Source organism: Ovis canadensis, chromosome 2, assembly GCF_042477335.2.
Source record: "Ovis canadensis isolate MfBH-ARS-UI-01 breed Bighorn chromosome 2, ARS-UI_OviCan_v2, whole genome shotgun sequence".
Taxonomy (NCBI): Eukaryota; Metazoa; Chordata; class Mammalia; order Artiodactyla; family Bovidae; genus Ovis; species Ovis canadensis.
In genome coordinates, this window is record NC_091246.1 from 163,380,901 (window position 1) to 163,404,566 (window position 23,666).

Below are 23,666 nucleotides of genomic sequence, written 5' to 3' on the forward strand. Positions count from 1 at the left end.
GTATATGGGTGTTCTCTGTAAGATTCATGCAACTTCTTTTTTTTTTTTTTTTGCAACTCTTCATATGCTTGAAATTTTCACAATGAAATGGAAAAAATTTGATCAAAATTAATACATGAAAGCATGTGTATCTTATTGTACACAAATGATACCTTGACCAAGAAAAAGGAGAGACAAAAAGAGTGAAGAAATGTGGCTGATAGTGAGGGCAAGGACACTCAAATGAAATTACATAGACTGTATTCCTCAGACTCAGCCTGAGGTAGCCAGTCCTCCAGCTCAATGCAAACCAGGCAAGGACACAAGCCCTCTGAAGTCAGGCTGCCTGGGTTTGAACCCCGGCTCCACTGCTCACTAGCTGTCTCACCTGGGCAGCTTGCTTAGCTCCTCTAGACAGTTCCTCAGCTGCTGAGTTCATGAAGTTGTGATGAAGATTAAATGAGTTAATATTTATAAGGCACTTTGAGAAGTGCCTGGCAGAAAATGAAAAGTGTTTAATAATTTTTTTAAAGTTGCCTGAAATTTAGTTAGAAGTTAAAAGTACTTGATTTAAAATAATTAAACTGCCCTGGCAGAGTTAGTTTGAAAGATCATTTCATCTGGAACCTTTAAAAATTATAGCTAAAATTTAGCTATACCCTAAAATAGCTTCTATTTTGAGGCCAAGGGGTCCCATAGGATGACAAAACTAGTTGCGTGAATTATATAGAAATTTTAATTGGGGCTGTCTTCTTGCATAAAGAATCATGATTTGTTAAATGTTAAAATGCAAGCTGAGTCCCTCTGTGCTGCGTTTGTGGTTGTGAATTCAGGCCATTTAATGAACTGACCTGTTTCTATCTTTTAAAAACAGTTGGACTACAAGAAGCAGTATGAAGCCACCAAAGCCTACTGGAAATGGACCCCTGACCGCCCAGACTTCATCCAGGCTGCTAAGTCGACCCTGCAGCAGAGCGATGTGAGATAAGAGAGATAGAACTGCATGACATACCCAGGGCAGAAACGTCCCTCATTATCCATAGTTACCACGGTCGCTGTGTTAACCCTAGCTCATTTGAGATCCAAGAAGGACAGGAGGGTTGTGAAGTGTGAAAGGCAAGCTCAGGAAGTAGGCCTGGCCACACAGCTTGGTCTCACATGGCTGAGCCCAAACACCAATGGCTCTTGAGGGAGGCACGGGAGGACCAGGAAAGCTTTGTCCTGGCCTGGGGGCTGGCGAGGAGGAGCCCAGCTTGCAGTGGACCCAGCTGGGAAAGCCTTGCCCCCATCCTGGCAGCAAATCCTCACAGTGCTCTCAAGAAGACTCCCTAGGAATTTAACCAGATACCATCTTGCTCCTGTGCCTGGCACCCTTTTCCAGCTTCCTCTGCCTTTCTTCTGTTATAGTTTGAATACAAGCTGGACCGAGAGTACCTCAAGGGTTGCAAGCTTTCCGTCACGGATGATAAAGACATGGTGCTGGCCCTGAAGAATTCTATAATCGAAAGTGACGTAAGCATGCGGTCCCCTCCCAGAGGCCTAGCCTCGCGCAGGGCTGTCTTCTGCAGCCCAGTCCCCAGGGGCACCCTGGGCACCCTGTGGACTGAGGAGGGCTGCTGACCCCAGTCCATAGCAGTGACTTGGCAGAGCAGGGTGGCAGCTTAAGCTGTTACAGTCAGGTGGCCGGGCCTGATACAGAGGCTCCACGAGCCAGCCCTCCCAGCCAGAACTGGGGATCTGAGGGCCTGGCTGGACTCTATAAGACAACATATTCATTTTCATGGGGTCACACTCTTCCTATGCTTCCTGTTTCCTCAGCTGGAAAGGAGGACTAATAATGCCTCCCAGGGCTTGGGGGAGGGTCCAATGACATTTCAAAGTGCTCTGAACTAAAGCTGCATATATGAAGATTCATCAGAACGTTCATTCTGATTGTTATTAAAGCCTCAGCTTGCACGAGATAAAAGAAAATCCTTTTTTGGTATTTCCCAAGATTTCTAAACATCAAATCTTATACTGAGTTTAATGTTTCTAACTATGTCAATGACACTACTCTCCCAGCTCTATTTAGTAACTCAGGAGCTTGATAAAAAATATGCAGGGGACTCAGAGGAGCTGAAGAAATGCCTTTTTCTCACCCCTGCAGCTGAAATACAAAGAGAAACACGTCAAGGAAAGAGGAAGCTGCCATGCCGTGCCTGACACGCCACAGATCCTCCTGGCAAAGACAGTCAGCAGCCTGGTGTCCGAGGTACCCCTCCGGCAGCCCATATGCTCGCCTTCTGTCCTGGGCTGATGCCCCAGGCCGGCACTGTAACAAGCTCTCTATGCTTTCCCAGAACAAGTACAAGCAGTATGTGAAGAAGCACTTGGCGCAGGGTTCGTACACGACGCTGCCAGAGACCCGGGACACTATTCATGTCAAAGAAGTGACCAAGAATGTCAGTGATGTGAGTGACCAGCCCCAGGACTCTTGGCCACAGCAGTGCCACTTTATCTTAGCATCCAGCAAAAGACTCAAAGTCATGTTTTTCCTCACACACACTTTCTTTTACGTCACTTCACTGTTACAGCCAGTACCTATATGTGAACTTTGAACACTGGCTTAAAAGACAATTCAATAGGAACTTCCCTGGTGGTCCAGCGGCTAAGACTCCGTGTTCCCAATGCAGAGTTCGATCCCTGGTCGGGGCACTAAGATCCTGCATACTACATGGCGCAACCAAAAATAGTGATAATAAAGACTCAATGTTTATTGACTTTCCAGTTTTGGCAACTGTGGCAGATATGGGTTTTACCATAGGATGTCTTGTCTGGCACTGAGGATATCACTACCCTAGTGGTAATAAAGGGAGGAAGCTTTGATAGTGAAAATCTGTCTTTCTCATCATCTCTCTTCTTAAACTGCTAAACAATTTAGAGAATCAATATCACATCTTCATATCTCCCTAATCTCTGCCCACTATATCCTCATGGATAATGCTTTAATAATCATGTATTTATTATTGTATCATGTATTTATAATAAATCATATATTTAATAATTTGTATTTATGAGCCTTATAAGGTTCCCTTTATTTTAAAAAGATGAATGAAAGAGTTTGCTTTGCTTGTCATTCATTCTTTAAAGACTGGTATGTGGCTCAATGTCAGGCTCCAGGACAAAAATGACAGAGAAGAACTAGAATACGGGCAAGACACCCCAGTTCCAAAATGACACCAAAACAGGGAACCATGGATTTTTCCTTGAGATCTTCTCACAGTTCTTCAAGTAAAACAATTCTGTTCCCGGCTTCCCCTCCTCACCTAAGTAATTCTGGCTCTTTTCAGACAAATTACAAGAAGAAGTTTGTCAAGGAGAAAGGCAAATCCAACTACTCCATCATGCTGGAGCCCCCAGATGTGAAACATGCCATGGACGTGGCCAAGAAGCAGAGTAACGTGAGTTCCTCTTCTCACTCTCTGGGGCCCACCTGCACCAGGGGATCCCACACTGGTGCACGCTGGGCTGGGCCCAGTGGTCACTCTAATTTCTATATCTGGTGGCTTAAGATATATGGTGGTGGGATTGATTTGGTTTTAATCAGAAAGGTTCCTTTCAGAAAGAAAGTCTGTTTCTCAAATGAGCCAATGTATTTTCTCCAAATGAAGGTTGCTTACAAAAAAGATGCAAAAGAAAACCTGCATTACACCACAGTGGCCGATCGGCCAGACATCAAGAAGGCCACGCAGGCTGCCAAACAGGCCAGCGAGGTAAGTGGGTGGTTAAAACGTTGCCAGTCCACCATGCACCGCGAGCAAGCAGTACAAGGCACCGGCCACCTAGAGCATGTTGTCCGTTTTGTTTTTCTTTGCTTCAGGTGGAGTACAGAGCCAAGCACCGCAAGGAAGGCAGCCATGGGCTCAGCATGCTTGGTCGCCCCGACATTGAAATGGCCAAGAAGGCAGCCACGCTGAGCAGCCAGGTAACACATATGGGCAAGCAGCCACTCTACTGCGAGGAGATGCTTAGAGACCCTGCAGGAAGGAGTGATTCCCAGAATGAAAGTGCAGTATTAGTGATCAAAGAGATACGGGGTCTCTGATAGCACTCAGGGCTTTGAAAATTATATCACGAAAGGCTTTGAAAATTTCTATCAGATGCAGTCACTTTAGCTTTTTTATTTAACAAAGATATATTGAAAGCTTGGGCTAGGAACGAGGGGGAATAAATGTCCTCAGACTCTATGTCTGTGGATAAATAGTTACATTTTGGGGTTGTGTCTGATTGAGGTACGCACAGGGAGCTGAGGGGGAATGCCTGATGCTAGCAGATTTCATCTTAGTGAGAAGATGGACTCGGAAATGTGCCCAAAGTTGATAAGCCCCATTACCTAATTTCCCTTGTTAGACTAATTATGTAGAATACTCCTGAGTTATGACAAGTTTTTGGACATTAGATCAGAGACTCCATGACCAACACCAGATCTTTCAGAGAGCAAGCTTTACTCCAGAAAGACAAGCTCAAGGATCTTATTTCTCCTCCCGGTCTGAGACCCTGCCTTCTTCTTTTTTTTCTTAAATATTTATCTTCTTCTTTACTGTTTTCTCAAGTATTTGTTTGAAGAAATAGGTTTAGGATACCTTTGGTGGTTGTACATATGCCTTTCAGCAATGCCAAACATGGAATCCCAATCTTTTGGAAGATACAAATAGTAACATGAGGTGACAAGAAATGGGAATTATGAAGAGACAAAAAGTTCAGATGTCTAACGATAAGCAAATATGATTTTTTAAGGTTTTATTTTTAAAATGCCAATGCAGTATTTTTATTACAAATTAATGGAATGGTATAAATACTTGAGACAAAGATATGAAATCACCCACAAAAAGTAGTGGAATCTCTAAGATAGTAAAATGTAACAAGAACTTTTCAATTTAAAACACTTTTAATGTATTTTTTAACCAAGTTCATATTATTAGCAAGTTAAAAACAAGTTGAAATCTTGAAGACTTTGCTGGTTTTGAAAATAGCGAGGCCTGTATTTCTAACCTCAGGTGAATCCTGTGATGTGGAGAATGACACCCGACCAGGTGGTATTGTGAGCTCCCTTCTTGGGATTACTTCCTGGGAAGGCTTCCTCAGGATTGACGGCGTCCTGGCGTGGCCCCTGGTCCAGGAGACCCCATCTGTGTGGTCCCTGCCCGTTCTGACTTTGCTGTCTTGCTGGCACTCTAGGTGGAATACATCAAAGGCCAAAGGAGAGGTCACGGGCACGGCGCCGCATCTTATGACACTCCTATCATGAGGCAGCTTAAGAAAACTAATGTGCTCATCAGTGATGTAAGACCAGCACCAGCAAGCCTGTATCTCCGTCTTCCTCTTTCTCTTGTCTACCATCTTAGCCTTGGTCAGGGGACTGACCGAGTTGCACTCTTTTTCTGTTGGTCTTGTGTTGGAATGTGTAGAATGCTGTGGGAATTTGTCAGGGGATATACTTTTGCACACACCTATCTTTTCCTGCATGAAACATTCCCCCTGGAACATACCTCCAGAGTAGGAAGGCAGAGTAGTTTTGAGATGGTCTACTAACTTCTCTAGGCTGCTGACACTGATCAAAGGATGAAGTGAACATAGACTGGGCATCTTATCTCAGATGAAGATAAACCACAGAAAGAAAGTCTCCGCTGATGACTGTCGTTAGCATTTAATACATTTAAGACTGGTTATTTACTGTGGTCTCGCAGTTCAGACGTACTCCAAATCAACAGTATAAACGGCTCAAAATGTTTTCATTTGTAGCTTTCACTCTATGTCTTATAGTCTCAATAGCAAGAAATGTTCTAATTCTTGAACCTGCTCTTCAGTCTTTAGAAGCGCCAATATTATTGTCCTGTTCAAGTCTCTGCAAAGAAGTAGAACTGGATGTTAGATCTTTGTATTCAATTGAACGTTGAAATAATTGCTTGCAAACGTCTTTCCCACACTCTCTGAGCCTGCTGGGGTTATGGACACTGATGGTGCCATTTGCAACGTGTCGCTGCACAGCTGCATCTCAGGTTTCCCTGGTAAACAAGAGACAGAAGGCTTTCCTATTCCATGTGCCGCATGAATGTGGCTTTACTGTACTTTCCACCTAATCCCATACCTTTCTAAGAATTCTTGAAGTCCTGAATCTGATATGTGTCCTTATCATGCAAAACAGAGTAGTACTTAAGAAGATTCCGTCAAAAAGGAAGGTTGGACATGGTGGCTCATATTCCTGGCAGTAGTTATGCTCAACTGCATTTGCGTGGGGCCTCCTTGTGGAAAGAGGAGGCATAACTTTTTAATTAAAAAGTTAGAAATTTAAATCTGCTTAAAATTAACAGAAGAAAAAGGAACTGAAGGCCAGTAGAAAGCTGCTCTTCAAGTACTTTTTTCAGACGTGAGTTATTTTCTAAAAGATAGAGGGGGTTTTAGCATTCTTCTAAAGAAATGGATTTTATTCGCATCAGAGGTGGGCCTTTGCATTTTCTCTTCCCGTCTTGCCTCTGCACATCTACCTGACTTTGCTTTTCTGTGTTTCTCAGCTCTTGGGATCAGCCCTATTCTTAGGGTTTCTGTATCCTTAGGAGAAGTTTTCTCTTGGCCCAGACACCAGCTCACCACCTCTGACATTCCTTAGCAGGCTTTTCGTTTTATTTGGGGAGTGAATTTCCTTTCAGAGAAGGGCCACCGTAGCGTTTCTTTATGTTGTTTTTCTGTTCTGTTGTTTCTGCTTCCTCCATTGTGTGTCTGACTCAGTGTGCCCGCATCCTGCTGTACTGCTCTGCATGCTTATTTTGTCTGTGCGTTTTCACTGGAGATTTATTCAAAATAAATGAGTCTTAGCACTGTGAATGCTTTTCCTGTAATGTGACAGACTTCATTGTTCTTAGCACTTGAGTGGCCTCCTGTTGTGCCTGTTCTGCTGGATGGGGAAAGTTGTGGGGAGGTAAGGTGACGAAGCATGAGGGGACTGATTTTAAGTGTCTACAGTGCGGAATATCTGGGCAACCAGATCCTGGTGTGCCAACTGTGAATGAGCAAGTCTTTCGTTTTACCAACAGCAGAAACTCTAGGTGTCCCAGAGCATCAAATATTGCCCCGTTAGCTGGCTAACATCTAGAAAGAGCTTATTTTTCTTTCTTCCTAGCATAAGTAACTGTGCTGTGCTTAGTCACTCTGTTGTGTCCAACTCTTTGCAACCCCATGGCCTGTAGCCCGCCAGGCTCCTCTGTCCACGGGGATTCTCCAGACAAGAATAGTGGAGTGGGTTGCCATTTCCTCCTCCAGGGAATGTTCCCAACCCAGGAACTGAACCCAGGTCTCCCGCATTGCAGGCGGATTCTTTACCATCTGAGCCACCAGGGACGCCCAGAATAAGTAACTAGTAGGGTTCTATTTCTGGTGTTAATCCTAGTGTCAAAGGGATCAGTCTGTCTTTCAATAAGGAAGTGTTTCTGTCACTTTTTCAGTTTATTCTGTCGAATATTCCTGTAAGTAAATCTCATCTTTAGCTGTTTTGCTTAGGCATTATGACTGTCTCTTTCCTTCATCAATCAAATCACATTTATTAAGCAACTATTAGTGCCAGGCATTGCACTTATATTTTAAATTGAAGTTATTTAATCCTTTGCATATTCTTTTATATATCCTGCAAGTAAAATATATTTAATCTTATTTTTCACTTTATGTTAAATTTATCTCACTTCTTTCCTCCTTCTAACCTGAAATTATATCAAAGCCATTAACCTCCAAATTCTGTTCTTTTACTCAAAAGTTATGCCAATATTTTGCCAATTAAAATGATAAAGCTAAAGTACAAAATAATAAATTCTCTTAAAGTCAACAGATTCCTTACTTCTCACTTATCTTGATCATTTATAAAGCCTCTTTGAACTCCTGGTAATAGACCTAAAATGCTTTTGGTTTTGCTAGTTAGGAGGACTGAAATGCTTCAAATCAAATATATTAGATCATGTCTCTGAATTTAGCCAGAGCCTTTTCCCATGCATTTTTGTCCTGCATCAAAAGGAAGTGAATCTTTCATCCTCTGAATAATATAAAAATGAGCAAAACAAATACTATGTCATTTGTTCTTATACTCAATTGCCTGTTGTCCCTGCATAATTATTAATAATGCTCCCTTTTACTCTTAAAAGTGGCCTGATTTGGATAATAAATTACATGATCACTTTATGTGTAACATATTCTTTTGCATTTACATTTCCCCTGTTCCTCAGCCTTCAAATAAACTGACATTCAGGAATAATTTGGATTTTTGCATTTGCTATTAGGTTAAATACCGAGAAAATTTCAACAAAGAGAAGGGCAAGACACCAAAATACAATCCAAAAGACAGCCAGCTCTACAAAGTCATGAAAGATGCTAATACTCTTGCAAGTGAGGTATGTGCTTGTTTAACTGTAGTAAAATATATAATGTGAATTTGCCATTTTAAGTATTTTTAAGTATGTAATTCAGTGGCATTAATTACATTTACAATGTTGTCCAAATACCACTATTAATTCCAAAGCTTTTTCATCACCTCAAAACACAAACTCTATAACTATTAAGCAATAACTCTCCATTTCTCTCTCCCACCAATCCCTGGTAAGCTCTAATCTACTTTCTGCCCCTATAAGTTTGCCTATTAGAGATTTCATGTAAGTAGAATCATGTATGATGGGTCCTTTTTTGGTCTGGCTTATTTCATTTAGCTCAGTGTTTTCAAGGTTCGTCCGTGCTGTGTAGCGTATGTCAGAACTTCATTCCATCTGTGGTTAAATAGTATTCCACTTTATGTATCTATCACACTGTGTTTGTCCCTTCATCTGTCAATGGATACTTATTTCCCATTTTTGGCTATTGTAAATGAGTATGGTTTTTTTTTTTTTAATCACCATTTCCAGCATTTGTTTCAGGATGAGATATCGTATTATGATTTCATTAGTACCATTTTCCATTTCCTATTTATATGATTTCCTTTTTCCCCTTACTGTGGCACAGGTTAAGTATAAGGCTGATTTGAAGAAACTTCACAAACCTGTGACTGACATGAAGGAATCTCTAATAATGAACCATGTCTTGAATACAAGTCACCTTGCCAGTTCTGTAAGCGAAATCGTTTGTTCCAAAAACAGCTTGCTTCACCCATGTACAGCTAAATTCCTTCTTTGAGGTCACATGCATCTCCTTCTCCGCTACTGAAAGCGTGTCTGTCCTCTGAGTGCATTCTTCCAAATGACAATATTAATCTACCAGCGCGCCACTGACTGTAGCACCTCTCAGATTATAAAAATGCTTCTGTTTGGAAATATTTTAACTTCTTTTTCTCCCAATTAACCACTGCCTTTCCTCCTCCTAAAAACATAGACCTAACACCTGGAATAGTTTCTTTCACTTTTAACTTTTCACTCTTAAAAGCCTACTTTGAATAAGCCACATAATCTAAGTGCTTACATCCTTGTATTTATTAACTGACAATATTGAACATGTATCTTCATCCTTTAAAATGTTTTTTTCACCCCCTATGTGGTGTTCGCTAATTTTCATTTGGTCTTGATGCTGCTGCTGTGTAAATATCCAACCTAAAGAGAAACAGGAATGTGGAGCAGCTTTGCCATCAATGTGCCTTTTTTTGCCTCCTTCCCCTCAGTACCAGTACAAGAAGAACTATGAAAAGAGTAAAGGTCACTACCACACAATACCTGACAATCTGGAGCAGCTTCATCTCAAAGAGGCCACAGAATTACAGAGTATCGTAAGTTGACCAAGACTCTCTTTTTTCCTGCACATTCACCTATAATGTCAAGAGTTTTCATGGATTCCCCTAGAGGACAGTAGTTACACTTGTAGCAACAATTGCTTGTGAAAATGCCCAAAGATATTATGGGCTTGGAATTTAGCAACATGTTGAAACAAATGTTCATGTTATGAATGATAACAGTATCTACATACACTGGAGAAATAGTGCCTAGGCATGCAGGATGTGTCATTCAGGTTACTCACAGGGACTGGAAGCATAAAGATTATATCACTAGGGAGACAGACCCCTTAGAAAATATTAGTGGGACTTCCCTGGTGGTCCAGTGGCTGACTCTGTGCTTCCAATGCAGGGGGCCTGGGTTTGATTCCTGGTAGGGGATCTAGGTCCCACATGTTGCAACTAAAGATCCCGCATGCTGCAGCTAAGACCTGACATAGCCAGATAAATCAATAAATATATTTAAAAAAAAAAAGAAAAGAAAAGAAAATATTACTAAGAATGACAGGGAGTCTTTGGAGGATTTGGGGCAGAGGAGTGATATGCTCAGGTCACCACTGAAGTGGTCTCTAGGTGTGGAAGAAATTGCAAAATTTATACAAGTAAGATTCTCACAGGAAAGAACTCGGGGAAGGAATTTGCTGCCACATGATCTATTTCACAAATTCAGCTATTTCCGTCCCCACTGGGCATTAACAACAAGGCTGAATTGCTGGAAATGCCGTCCATCATCCGTAAAGCAGCCCGTGTTCCTGGACCTCTGTGTTAACGTGTTGTCATAAGCAAGAGAGCGGAGATTGGACTTTGCTATGAAGATGCTGTGTGACCCAGGCTTTTGTCTTTCAGCGCCTCCTGTGTAAATTAGGAATATCTGTAGGCTCCTCCCATTCCTGAGCCCCTGTGATGAGGATGAGGAGTTTGCATTTGTAAAATAGCCTTGGGGTCTTTTTGAGAATGTCAGGTTTGTTGGAAATGCAGTCAATGACTAGTCAACTGGCTTTCATTTTCATACCAATCTATATTGGCAGCGTTGAATATGTGACCAGTTATTACCTCAGTTGAATTGATATGTAAATAAAGTTGTATGCATTATCTATTAAGGCCCCAGGTCCCTGATAAAAGTTCTTATGAAGGGAAGACTGGAGATTTTTATTAGAAATATTGGCTGATGCTCAGGCTAAAATATTCACATCTATACACATCAAATCTCGGTGAACCTTCCCTGTGGGCAGTTTTCCCGTGAATTTTCTTGTCTTAATGCTTGTCTTGGCTGATGGTTCTGCAGTGATCTTTTTGTCTCCTTGAATTGAACACAAATCCTGACCATGCCTTGCAGACAGTTATGGTGTTATCCTGCCAGGCCAAAATAAAAAGCTACTTTCTGAAACATGACAGGAAACTGTTTTGCATGGCAATGAGATGCCACCCAATTGGACATAATGTATCAATTAAAAACACTGTTGTTAAACTGGTCTCTGTCTCAGAATGGGCCAGAGATATCTCATAAGGGTTTTATCACTAGGTGAAATACAAAGAAAAGTACGAAAAGGAACGAGGGAAGCCTATGCTAGATTTTGAAACACCAACGTACATCACTGCCAAGGAGTCTCAGCAGATGCAGAGTGGGGTAAGTCCTGCACAAAGCCCAACACAGCAAATATACCATCAAGCTAACGCAAACAACCTCTACCCGCAAAAGTGTTGAGCCTGTTGTTATCCCAAAGGTGTGGATGATGAGATTCTTCAACATATAATTACCAAAATCTTTTCTATATCTCAAATCCTGTGGTTACATTATATATATAAAAAATGTTCTGAATAATAAACATTTACCATATATGTTTTATCTCAACTACCCTTTTCACAGAATTAGGACATAGCAAACTGTTTCTAATACTGAAACAGATTATTTTGAATGTAACGTAATTTTTTCTTTGAATCAGTTCCCTCTATGCAGACCCACTGTTGGCTTTGAATTGTTCTCTTAATAGGAAGCCTCCAGTCCCAGAAAGGAAGATTTTTTTTTAAATCAGCATTTTTATCAAAATAGTCAGTATGTCATATTTCCTATTTTAGAAATGTAAGCAGAGGCATCTAAAATAAAATTAAAAAAAATTTTAATCAATAGTGGAGAAGAATGAATCTTATTTTGAAACTGAGAATGTCTGTCTTCATTGGGAAACAGGCTTATTTTGGATTTCTTCTGCCTCACCTCCATGGGCATATCTCCAACCATAAAGATAAATGGCTTTTAATATAAGTAGTAGTTTGGGGAGCTTTCTGGTGTGTAGAATGCCAGATAACAGAAAATTTTAAATTGTTTAAAACAGTTGGTAAACCTGGGGAAAGCATCTGGAGGAGCTCCTTGTACTATTCTTACAACTTTTCTGTAGATGTCAAATTCTGTCGGAATTGAAAATGACAAAAATCAAGTCCCAAAGTCTACTCCAAGCCTCGCAGTCATTCAGCCTCATCCAGAGATTTGAGAGATGGGGGAGGCGGTGGCCCTTCCTCCCAACAGTGAACAAAGCCTGATAACCTCTCTAGGCTTCATTATCCACCTTATTTGTTCGGTGGTTTAGAATAATAGTTGAGATTATGAGAAAGGGCAAATTTGCATTTGGTGCCCTCAGATCCCCTTCCTCTGAGCGGTTTTTTACTTTCTTCCCCTGAGTCACTTCTAATTCAGAAGCAGAATCTTTTGTTGCCTTCAGAAAAGTGTCATCAAGAGAGAGGACAATGGATTGAGAGTCTTGGGGGCACATCCTTCCTTCTCTTTCAGAGGGCCAGCCCCCATGGGAACGGTAGACAGGCAAATGAGAGGCCGCCAAAGGCTCTCAGCCTCTAAGTTCCCTTGGGTAATTTGCTCTGCCCAGGGTATTTCCAGAACAATCAAGTCATGTTTCAAACGTGTGATTATCAGCAGAACTAAGATCAAGAAGCCATACGCAGAAAGAAAATGTAATTGTTTTCCTCCTACGGTTGAGAAATAAGTTGTAACACACATTCTCTCTTGTCTTTCCTTCCTACTTACATTAGAAAGAATATAGGAGAGATTACGAAGAGTCCATTAAAGGCAGAAACCTGACTGGCCTGGAGGTCACACCAGCTCTATTACATGTCAAATATGCAACCAAAATAGCCAGCGAGGTAGTGCCCACTCGGTCTTTCCTCTCCCTCCTGATCCAAATAACTGCACTAATGACACTCATCAACATATTCCCATGGTTTTCACCACCACCTAACTCTTCGGGTTCCCAGTTGGGTTCCCATGTGTTCCATACTAGCACCTAATCTATTACCCATGTTAATTCTCCTAATTTTTTACTTGAATACCTAATAAAATGTGCTTACCTTAGCATTCTATTAATTTCTAGTTTCTTATTTGATATTGGATATTAACTGATGAAGCTTATACCCTGCCTTTATTGATTTTTTTATTTTATTGACTAAACTGTAACTTTTTAATTAGGAGGTTTTTGTTTTGTATTTTGGTGAGGGACTTTTCAGCAAAGAGGAACAATCCAGGCTTTCTTGTGAGCACTGTTGCTTGTATTTTGTGCTATAGAAAGAGTACAGGAAAGATCTAGAGGAAAGCATCCGTGGAAAGGGTCTCAGCGAAATGGAAGACACACCGGATATGCTAAGAGCAAAGAATGCCACCCAGATCCTCAACGAGGTGGGCACCCAGCTGACTGCATGCACAGGATCAACTGAATATCTTCTCCTTCCTAGCCAAGCTGCATTTTTTTTAAAAGTGATAAAAAGTTTCTGAATTTCAGATTCTCTGTTGAACATGATTATTAATCATTACATAAAATATCTCGATTTCTGATGAGTTGTTTTGTAACTGTTTCCGTAGTGGCTATGCGTGTTCTTTATCTAGCAGCTTTTGATTTAATCTTGATACATTTGTTGTGCCCATTTAAGTAAAACCACCACTGGAGTGGTGGGCACCTAAGTGTAATTGTTTATGCACCAAAGCAGATTTACAATATGCTTTGTACTTGAACATTCTAAGCAGAGAGTGCTAGAAAGCGCCCTGGAGGCGGCTCTGGCGTGAGCGTGGCAGTTTTCTGAAGCGGCCTTCTGCTGTCCCCACTGTCCCAGCCCAGGGAGTGGTGAGGTGGCACTCGCAATGCAGGTGGCATGTTATGCGGGCCTAGCTCCACTCTGCACATTTGTTATTTTGCTGTGACAGTTAGCGAACATTTCTTTTCATGCTGCTATAGAAAGAATATAAGAGAGATCTGGAGCTGGAAGTCAAAGGAAGAGGCCTGAATGCCATGGCCAATGAAACTCCCGACTTCCTGAGAGCCAGGAATGCTACAGATATTGCCAGCCAGGTGAGTGTTCCATGTCAGTCTTTCAAACAAAAAAAAAAAACAAAAAAGTAGCTGTGATTGTAAGAACACAGCTTTTTCCTTCTGTTATCTTACTTGTTGGTCAGATGCATATAATGGCATGGTGGAATCTGTTCTGATGAAAGGATCCGGGACCTTTGCCAGAGCTGCTCTCATCTGTCCTTCTCCCAGCTCTTCTGAAAACAATCAATGCTTTGCTATCTTGATTATCTCTCTCCTTTTCCTTTCCCAAACCCTGCACAACATCTCTCACCCCACTCACTCCCCAATCAACTAGATAGAAAGTCTAGGACTCAACCTGTCTTTCCGAATCTCACTCCTTAGCATAGAGCTATAAACACAAGAGAAAAAACAACTGTTGAGTAGCAAATGAATGAATCCTTTTATCTTTTGTTTTTATTTTGAATAATGAATCCTTTTAGAAAAGAAGTATTAATCACTTAATACTCAAACTGAGCCAACGAATGTTGTGTGCACTGTAAACATTTACCAACTATTGGATGTTCCTCTTGTAGATTAAGTATAAGCAATCAGCAGAAATGGAAAAAGCCAATTTCACTTCTGTGGTTGATACTCCAGAGATCATTCATGCCCAGCAAGTCAAGAACCTTTCAAGCCAGGTAAGGACATTTATCAGAATATCACACATTGACCCCAATCACAAAGAACAAGTCTTTCCATTAATAGTGAAGGAGATTCTTTCAAATCACAATTTTGCCCAGTAAAAAAGAAGGGATTCATCTATGATGCAAGTTTGAGTTAGACTTGAGATTCCTATATCAGAATTAAAATAAAGGAGAGAATTTTAAGGTACTGAAGAACTCTTAAATGGTTCCACTCATAATTTTTTAAGGGCTTCCTAGGTGGTGCCAGTGGTAAAGAATCCACCTGCCAATGAAGGAAATACAAGAGACATGGGTTTTATCCCTGGAATAGGAATTGGCCACCCACTCCAGTATTCTTGCTTGGAAAATTCCATGGACAGAGGAGCTTGGCGGACTACAGTCCACGGGTCCGCAAAGAGTTGGACATGACTGAACACACACATACATCACATAATTTTTTTAGTTTATTTTCCCAGTTTTATTGACATAAAGTTGAATGTATCACTGTATAAGTTTAAGGTGTACAGTGTAATGGCTTGTGAAAGTCGCTCAGTCATGTCTGACTCTTTGCGATCCCATGGACTATCGAGTCCCTGGGATTCTCCAGGTCAGAACACTGGCTGCTGCTGCTGCTAAGTCGCTTCAGTCGTGTCCGACTCTCTGCAACCCCACAGACGGAAGCCCACCAGGCTCCCCCGTCCCTGGGATTCTCCAGGCAAGAACACTGGAGTGGGTTGCCATTTCCTTCTCCAATACATGAAAGTGAAAAGTGGAGTGGGTGGCTGTTCCCTTCTCCAGAGTATCTTCCCAACCCAGGGACTGAACCCAGGTCTCCCACATTGCAGGCAGATTCTTTACCAGCTGAGCCACAGGGAAGCTCAAGAATACTGGAGTGGGTAGCTTATCCCTTTGCCAGCAAATCTTCCTGACGCAGGAACTGAACCAGGGTCTCCTGCACTGCAAGCAGATTCTTTACCAACTGAGCTATTAAGTGTAATAATGGCTTATATTAATTGTGAAGTGATTACCTCAATAAGTTTAATTAGCATCCATCACATAGTAAAAAAAGAAAACAAAAAAAGAAAATTTTCTTTGTGATGAGAACTCTCAGGATTTAGCCTCTTAACAACTTCCACACACCATGCAGCAGTATTAACTACAGTTGTCATCATGTTATTCATTACCTCCCTACTACTTTATAACTGGAAGTCTGTCACTTTTGACCACCTTTCTCAATTCCACCTCACCCCCAACTCCCACCTCTGGCAACCACAAATCTGACCACTTTTTCTATGAGTTTGTTTGGATTTTAGATTCCACAGATATATGAAATCATACACTCGCACATTTGTGAGATCAAGTATTGGGCTTTCTCTGACTTATTTCACTTAGTGTTGTGCCCTCCATGTCTTGTCACAGATGGTGGGATTTTTTGTTTTTATGCCTGAATATTATTCCATTGTACATATATAGCACAACTTTTTTTAAATTGGAGGGTAATTGCTTTACAATGTTGCACTGATTTCTACCACACAGCAGTGCAAATCAGCCAGAATTCTATATATCTATGTGTATATATATACATACACACCCATCATTTGTTGATAGACGCTTAGGTTGTTTCCATGTCTCGGCTATCATAAATAATGATGCTGCTGCTGCTGCTAAGTTGCTTCAGTCGTGTCTGACTCTGTGTGACCCCATAGACGGCAGCCCACCAGGCTCCCCCATCCCTGAGATTCTCCAAGCAAGAACACTGGAGTGGGTTGCCATTTCCTTCTCCAATGCATGAAAGTGAAAAGTGAAAGGGAAGTCGCTCAGTCATGTCTGACTCTTCGCGACCCCATGGACCGCAGCCTACCAGGCTCCTCTGTCCATGGGATTTTCCAGGCAAGAGTACTGGAGTGGGGTGCCATTGCCTTCTCCGAATAATAATGCTATGAACATCAAAGTGCAGGTATCTTTTCAAATTAGTGCTTTTATATCCTTCAGACATATTCCCAGAAGTGGAATTGCTGGATCCTGTGGTAGTCGTGTTTTTAATTTTTTGTGGATCCTCTATACTATTTTCCAAAGAGGCAAAACCAGTTTACAATCCCACTGGTGCCCTGTTCTCCACACCCTCACCAGCGTTTGTTTATCGCTTGTCTTTCTGATGATGGCCATTCAAACAGGCATGAGTTACCACCCATAGTTAAAAAATCAGTCTCTTAAAATGCAGATGTAAAATTTGTGTGCAAATCTGGAAGAAACAAAGTTGATCACCCACATTTGATTATCAGTTTCTTTAACAAGATTGAGATTATGTCATCAACACTAACCATACAGTCTAACCCTGATTCTTCCCAATGGATAACTCTCTCTCTTCCTACAGAGAGATAAAGAAAAGTATGATGTCCTTCATACTCCAGGATATATCCTCATTTGTTTTAATCTTCACTGCTGATCAGGAACCTGCAATTTACTTGAGTAGCCCCAAATTAGAGTTTTTTGCTTGTCTCCTAATCATTGAGTTAGAAAGCAGTAGTTGCTTGAGTGGGCTATACTTCATAACACCTGGGAATGTAGTTTTCCTGGCCCCATCTTGGAAGTTCTTGTTTGACCTGCCTGCTGGCTCACCCCTGTAGCCAGGAGCCCAACCATACCTGCTCACAGCTCAGTGACAATATCTTTGTCACCAACCAAGGATTGGCATTCAAGAGGCCTTACTGATGGCTCTCAACCCTCCTACTTTTCTCTGTTTTGCCTATTGAATAGTCTGGCCCCATCCAGTTCACTACAGCATCGCTTTGTCGCTGCCAGGAACCTCAGGGGCTGTCACCGCCCCATATGGCCACTTGGCCAGTTTAGCCATTGAAATCTTGTTGTTCAGCTACTCAGTTGTGTCCAACTCTTTGCATGCTGGACTGCAGCATGCCAGGCTTCCCTGTCCTTCACAAACACCCAGAGCTTGCTCGAACTCATGTCCATTGAGTCGGTGATGCCATTCAACCATCTCATCCTCTGTCATCCCCTTCTCCTCCTTCCTCCTACCTTCAGTCTTTCCCAGCATCAGGGTCTTTTCCAATGAGTCAGCTCTTTTTATCAGGTGGCCAAAGTATTGGAGCTTCAGCCTCAACATCAGTCCCTCCAATGAATGAATATTCAGGATTGATTTCCTTTACGATTGACTGGGTTGATCTCCTTACAGTCCAGGGGACTCTCAAGTCTTCTCCAACACCGCAGTTCTTCTCCAACACCAAAATGACAATGGGTCATGACAATGGATCCTGGACTCAGTTCTCCTGGAAAGAAGAGGCCTGGTGCTCACTGATCCAGGGGCTCTGCTTTACAGCTCCCTAACATCCTTAAACATTAAAAAAAAAAAAAAAAAGACTCTCTCTCTGCTGAGCAGGAAGGGCTATTATAGGTCCCATTGGCCTATACCCCTGTGTTGTTCACCATCCTTATTTCTTGGAATCTGTTTCCAGAAAAAGTACAAGGAAGACGCAGAGAAGTGCATGTCATATTATGAGACCGTTTTGGACACCCCAGAGATGCAGAGGGTGCGGGAGAACCAAAAGAACTTCAGCCTTGTGAGTTTTTATTGATTCTAAGGCACAGCTCACTGGGACCTGGGTTGAGGTTGGGAAAGAAGGATGCCTCTGGGCACACACATACTTAGGTATCCAGCCTATAGCTGCCCTCAGCACCTCCCACCCCTGCCCAGGAGATGTGTGTTCCAGTTTCCTCCGGGCTCACCTTATTATCTCAGTCCCAAATCATCTCACACTTTGTTAGTGAATTCTTGTCTTCGAATGTGAACTGTCGCCATCTTTTCCAGGTGGTGACATCTTTTTCAAGATAATTCTAGGCAAGATATTAAAACAAAAATACTTTTAGGGTTTTAAAGTTTCAAAAAAAAAAGTTTACTTTCTCTCAAATTCTTAGTAAATTTCTCATTGGCTATCTATGATTACTGTGGCAGATACATTTAAAAATATATATATAAGGTTTTAACTTCCCTTATACAATATAGAACAATTAAAAATATATAAAACAATGTTGAAATCTTAAGATGTGTACTCTCTTTTCATAACAAGATGTTTACTCTTTTTCCATAGCTCCAATACCAGTATGACCTTAAAAACAGTAAAGGAAAAATTACAGTTGTTCAAGACACACCAGAAATACTGCGTGTTAAAGAAAATCAAAAGAATTTCAGCTCGGTATATTTACTATTTATTCTCCATTTAATGCTAACCTAATATTTTCAGTCTCTTCTTTAAAAATATACTAGCCTCATGCTGATTCAGACAATTAACATCTAACCTCCTCAGTTAATGCTAGCAGTTATTTGTTAAAATTCCCCATAATTTGCTCTAGAACCACCACTCCAGAGACCATTAGAAATAACAATTTAAATCTGCTAACAAAGGAGCTTTTAATCCCAGGGCAGTAACACGTGTTGTCTTGCTCCAAGAAGACGGATTTCTTTTCGACACTGTGATTTATTATCCTTCCCCCAAATAACTGACTGACTTTATATTTATTTAATGGATCTTGTGTTTCACACTGGAAATGTTTTTAAATCAACATTTTCTGGTTTTTCTCATTATGTATTACTACAGTATGATAATCTTAAATCTCCAGGTCTGAAAAGTGACGCGTGTGGTTACGTGTTTGAGTTACTGGGGCTGGCGCAGAAGACACTCCAGCACTTGCCTAAGAACACTCGCCAGTGTCTTTTGTTTTCACAGAAGCCATGTTTCCTACTCTTTCTCCAGGAACGGTTGTGTTGTCCTTTCTTCTGTGTGACACTGTCCTAATTCTGAATACCCAGGTTCTATATAAAGAGGATGTCTCACCAGGAACGGCGATTGGAAAGACACCTGAGATGATGAGAGTGAAGCAAACCCAGGACCACATTAGCTCGGTAAGGACACCCACTGGGGACTCATTTTCAGTATCTTCTGCCTCCCTGTGATCATCCACACTGATGGCTGAGCTGCACTCAAAGCTTTTGTCACCAAAATAAGAGGGACATCCCATAATGCAGTGTTGAGGCAGTTTTCATGAGGGCTTGTTAGACGTGAAAAATGGAGAGCCCTGTGTCAAAATAAACCAGAGCTGGACAGTGGTTTAGTAAAAAAAAAAAGATTTTTATTCAGGACAATATCGAAGAAAAGAGATCTCCGTACAGAACTGAGCTCAACTCTGAATACAAGGGAAGGTAGGGTTTTATGAGGGCTGGATGGATGGGGTGGGATGGGGGAGAATGGGAAGGTGGAGAAAAGATCAATGGATGGAAAATTACTCAGAAGGAAAAAGGAGGTAAAGGGGGGATTATGGCTAAAATGGCAGATCAAGGTAGTCAGACTTCACCTTGGGGCTGGAGGGTAAGGAATTTGATTAAATATTAAGGAGGATGAGATATCTAGGGTGGGAGATTTTGGCTAAACTGACTTAGCAGGATTCTTGCTAAAAGTGGGCAGTACAAAGATGTCCAAAGGCTAAGACCTAGTTTGGAAGAAGATTCAGAGGAGACTGACTCAAATTTGATCAAGAGACTCCTTGTCACTTGTGAGTCAGATAATGGCCCTTCCTGGGTGTGTGTGTGTGAGTGTATCTGCCCTGGGCACATGAACTGTGACATAAGATATGAGAGACCTCAGGGAAGAGAAGGGGCTTCAGTCTAAGTGTGGACCCCACCCCTAAAGAAATCAGAGAGAACCCATGTGTCCTTGTCCTGGTTCTCCTCTGACCCAGTATCAGAATGTAGCCCCATTCCCACTATTTAAACCGTGACTTTGCACACTGTGGGGCGACTAACCGAACACATGCTCATGTTCCCATTTTTATACCTGCAGGTGAAGTATAAGGAGGTGATTGGACAAGGAACGCCCATCCCAGACCTGCCTGAAGTGAAGCGCGTCAAGCAGACACAGAAGCACATCAGCTCGGTAATGGCCCCTCCCCGTGCTGGCCCCTTCCTGCATCACCCCTTCCTCCTCCTACCCGCTTGGACAACCCTCCCTGCCCTGCGACGGGCAGTGCAATTTGCAAAATCAAGAGAAGGAAATTCTGTCTTTACATAATCAGGGAGCAGAAGGGACTTGGCTTCATGTTTAATCATCCTGTGTGCAGTTTCTTAAAATGTGCTGACAGTAGTGATAAGGTTACTGAGATGATCTTGTTAATTACACAAACATATAAACATAAAATATAAAAGCTGTGTACATGCATGTACCTCAAAATATTCTCCCCTCTCCGGGGGACCCTCGGTAGCCTTGTGAAGTCTACATAGCCTCCCCTCGCCCTGTGTGTTCTGAAGGTGCTGGCTGTCATCTTACCCACAAAGGTGTATCTAAAGCCTGTTCTCTAAACAGGAATTTCAGGTTCCTGTGTCCAGTGTCTGTGAATATGTTGGGAGACCCGCCACACTTGAGACAGCAGGTTTAGCACACATTTCTCCTGCCCTCTGTCCAGCGAGTCCCGCCTCCGCCCACACCCTATCCCCCCAACACCACTCGCCACTCTTTCCCATCCACAAGCAGTTTCTAAGCAGTTGCTGGCTACTAGCCAAAGACTGTGAAGTCTGGGAAATAGTTTGTAGCCGATAAAAGGCGAGGATCTTGACCTGAGATTTTCTTGGCCACTGGAGGACATTCAATCCCATTGAATTTCCATTAGAGAACACTTGTCTTGCAAGTCGTCTGTATCCTTTAGACCTCATTCCCTTTGCATTCTCTGCTTCTACCTTCGCTCCTATGATTACAAGCTGCATTTAGAACTGCACATCCACTCATCCAGGAAAGTCAGCCCGCATCACCTTTGCCGCTCTGATGTCAATTTCTTGCCTTTCTCTGGTTTTGTTTTGTTCCGTGGTCCATGATCAGTTCCATTGCCTTGCCCAGTAAAGAAATACAACTTTGTTCGAAGATGGTAGATTGTGAAAGATCTTGAATAGTTTCCTAGCAAAATAGAGACATTAGCACTAGTGGCAGTGATTTTAGGAATTAACTTGTGACACAAACCCCCAGATTTTCCATGTTGCTCCCCAGCCTATGCTCTAGTACAACATAGAATCCATCCACTTAATTTCTTCCTTCCTTTAGGTGGACAATTGTTAACACTGTGAGGGAGGGTAGAATGAGGAGGCCAAAAGGCTCTGGAAGTTCCTCACTTGTTCCATTAACACTGGAACACTTGAACCCTGTTCAAAAACACTAATTTACACAATTTACAAAGTTGCTCTTGCTGCAAAAATAAACTATTCAAGTCTCATTACATTAAGGGGTACCTAAGACTAAAGACCAGTTAGGAATTTTCTGAAGAAAATACAAAACAAAATTCTCAATATCCCTCTAAGAAGAGTACCCATGATTAGAAAAATTTAAACCAAGCCCCCTATTTATAACCTACTGTGGACCTACTATATTCAAGGGACTAATACTAGATGTTATGAAATGCCTAATTTTTTTCATTGTTAATGTATTAGCACTATTTAATGCATTTTAGGAATATATTGATACTAAATGTTGACTAAAGAAAAGTGCCACAACTTAGTACAGTCATCAAGGTAGTAACTACCTTTGAAGAGAGAAAATAAATATTTGTGGCATTTTTTCCCTTATTCTTAAATGTCATGTTTGAAAGCTAGATTCTTTCTGTGAGTTTCCACCAAATAGCTGGCCTATAGGTGTAAATCTGAAGGATTCATGGTCATTTCACTTTTTTAGATGTTCTAATTATCTTCTACAGGTTATGTACAAAGAGAACCTGGGAACAGGCATTCCAACCCCTGTCACTCCAGAGATTGAGAGAGTCAAACGCAATCAAGAGAACTTTAGCTCGGTATTTACAAATACGTCAATTAAGAAACTTGACTTCCCATTTAAAAAAATTACTAGAATAATCCATCATTCTTTTAAAAAATAACATCTTAACAGTTTTGTGTGTGTGGTGTGTGTGTTACCACCTGACCAAGACCATATAGTCTTACACAAAATGACTCACTTTTCTGATGTTATTCTAACCCTTTTGGTGACTGATCAGTGTGACCATGTAGATCTGAAATACTGTAAATACAATTAACGTAAGATTTCTCATCATTACATTCATATCCTGTAACTCAGTGCTTTCTGTTGTACTTTTTCATTCCCAGAATTAGCAGAATTTATCTTTAAAACGTGAAGTAACAAGTAAAAGTATTATTCTTACTAAATATAACTCACTAAAACTCCCTCCTCACACACCCCTGCCCTCAGTTTTCTCTCTTCCTTGATCTTTGTGCCTGTTTTGAATGTCTTTTGGGTACTTTTTTGTATCTCACAGGTTTTGTACAAAGAAAATTTGGGGAAAGGAACCCCAACACCTATCACTCCAGAGATGGAGAGAGTCAAACGCAATCAAGAGAACTTTAGCTCGGTATTTCTTAGGGGGAAAAATTTTAAATCCCTTAATTTTTATTTAAAATAATATTTTTAACACATTACCAATATATAATTTTCTTCCTATAAAAATACTAAATTCATAGAATGAAAATGACGCCAAATGTTACCTCAGTTTTCAATCCAAATCTAATTTAGTATTGTAGTTCTGGTGTGAAATTTTAACTGTTTTTCCTAAAACATAGCTATTGATCACATTCCTTAAAAACCTAAAATACTTAGTGTTTCCTTCCTCAAATCCTTGAATAACAGTAGATGTTTCTAACTGTTGTGGCACAGATCAAAAGTAAAATCTAACATGCCTTCAAAAGGACAATGTTAACTAGAATTCTGCTTGTATTTACTATGGCTCTGTTTGATGTATTCTGTGTTTGCAGCATTTCTTAAAAGAATGTGATTCTTGAACATTTTCATTCCAAAGACAACTTAGCAATTCACAATGACTCCGAAATACAAGTTTACTTGGCTCAGCTATTTTTTGTGTATCACAAGAGATATAAATGGGTTTCTTTGGAAT

General features: G+C 41.2%; 1 protein-coding gene and 1 long non-coding RNA gene across 51 annotated transcripts in view; one reads left to right on the plus strand and one right to left on the minus strand.

Moving 5' to 3' along the window:
- The window catches only part of NEB (nebulin), a 203,584-nt gene that overhangs the window by 165,623 nt on the left and 14,295 nt on the right, over positions 1–23,666 (plus strand). For 23 of the 50 annotated variants that reach the window (XM_069577531.1, XM_069577536.1, XM_069577533.1 and 20 more), the window contains exons 131-152: positions 854–958; positions 1,387–1,491; positions 2,126–2,230; positions 2,319–2,429; positions 3,309–3,419; positions 3,630–3,731; positions 3,839–3,943; positions 5,197–5,301; positions 8,280–8,390; positions 8,992–9,096; positions 9,641–9,745; positions 11,271–11,375; positions 12,788–12,898; positions 13,317–13,427; positions 13,981–14,094; positions 14,628–14,732; positions 18,188–18,292; positions 18,821–18,925; positions 19,540–19,632; positions 20,567–20,659; positions 22,461–22,553; positions 23,034–23,126. In XM_069577531.1, the coding sequence (XP_069433632.1) occupies positions 854–958; positions 1,387–1,491; positions 2,126–2,230; positions 2,319–2,429; positions 3,309–3,419; positions 3,630–3,731; positions 3,839–3,943; positions 5,197–5,301; positions 8,280–8,390; positions 8,992–9,096; positions 9,641–9,745; positions 11,271–11,375; positions 12,788–12,898; positions 13,317–13,427; positions 13,981–14,094; positions 14,628–14,732; positions 18,188–18,292; positions 18,821–18,925; positions 19,540–19,632; positions 20,567–20,659; positions 22,461–22,553; positions 23,034–23,126 (2,298 nt within the window). The remainder of the gene's footprint in view (positions 1–853; positions 959–1,386; positions 1,492–2,125; positions 2,231–2,318; positions 2,430–3,308; positions 3,420–3,629; positions 3,732–3,838; positions 3,944–5,196; positions 5,302–8,279; positions 8,391–8,991; positions 9,097–9,640; positions 9,746–11,270; positions 11,376–12,787; positions 12,899–13,316; positions 13,428–13,980; positions 14,095–14,627; positions 14,733–18,187; positions 18,293–18,820; positions 18,926–19,539; positions 19,633–20,566; positions 20,660–22,460; positions 22,554–23,033; positions 23,127–23,666) is intronic. The other 27 variants (XM_069577538.1, XM_069577544.1, XM_069577551.1 and 24 more) reach the window with 4 other exon arrangements.
- On the minus strand, positions 4,744–23,296 carry LOC138433954 (uncharacterized). The gene is made up of 3 exons (XR_011254536.1): positions 21,529–23,296; positions 18,459–18,566; positions 4,744–5,863 (listed from the first exon to the last, which is right to left on the minus strand). It is a non-coding gene; the product is annotated as an uncharacterized lncRNA (long non-coding RNA).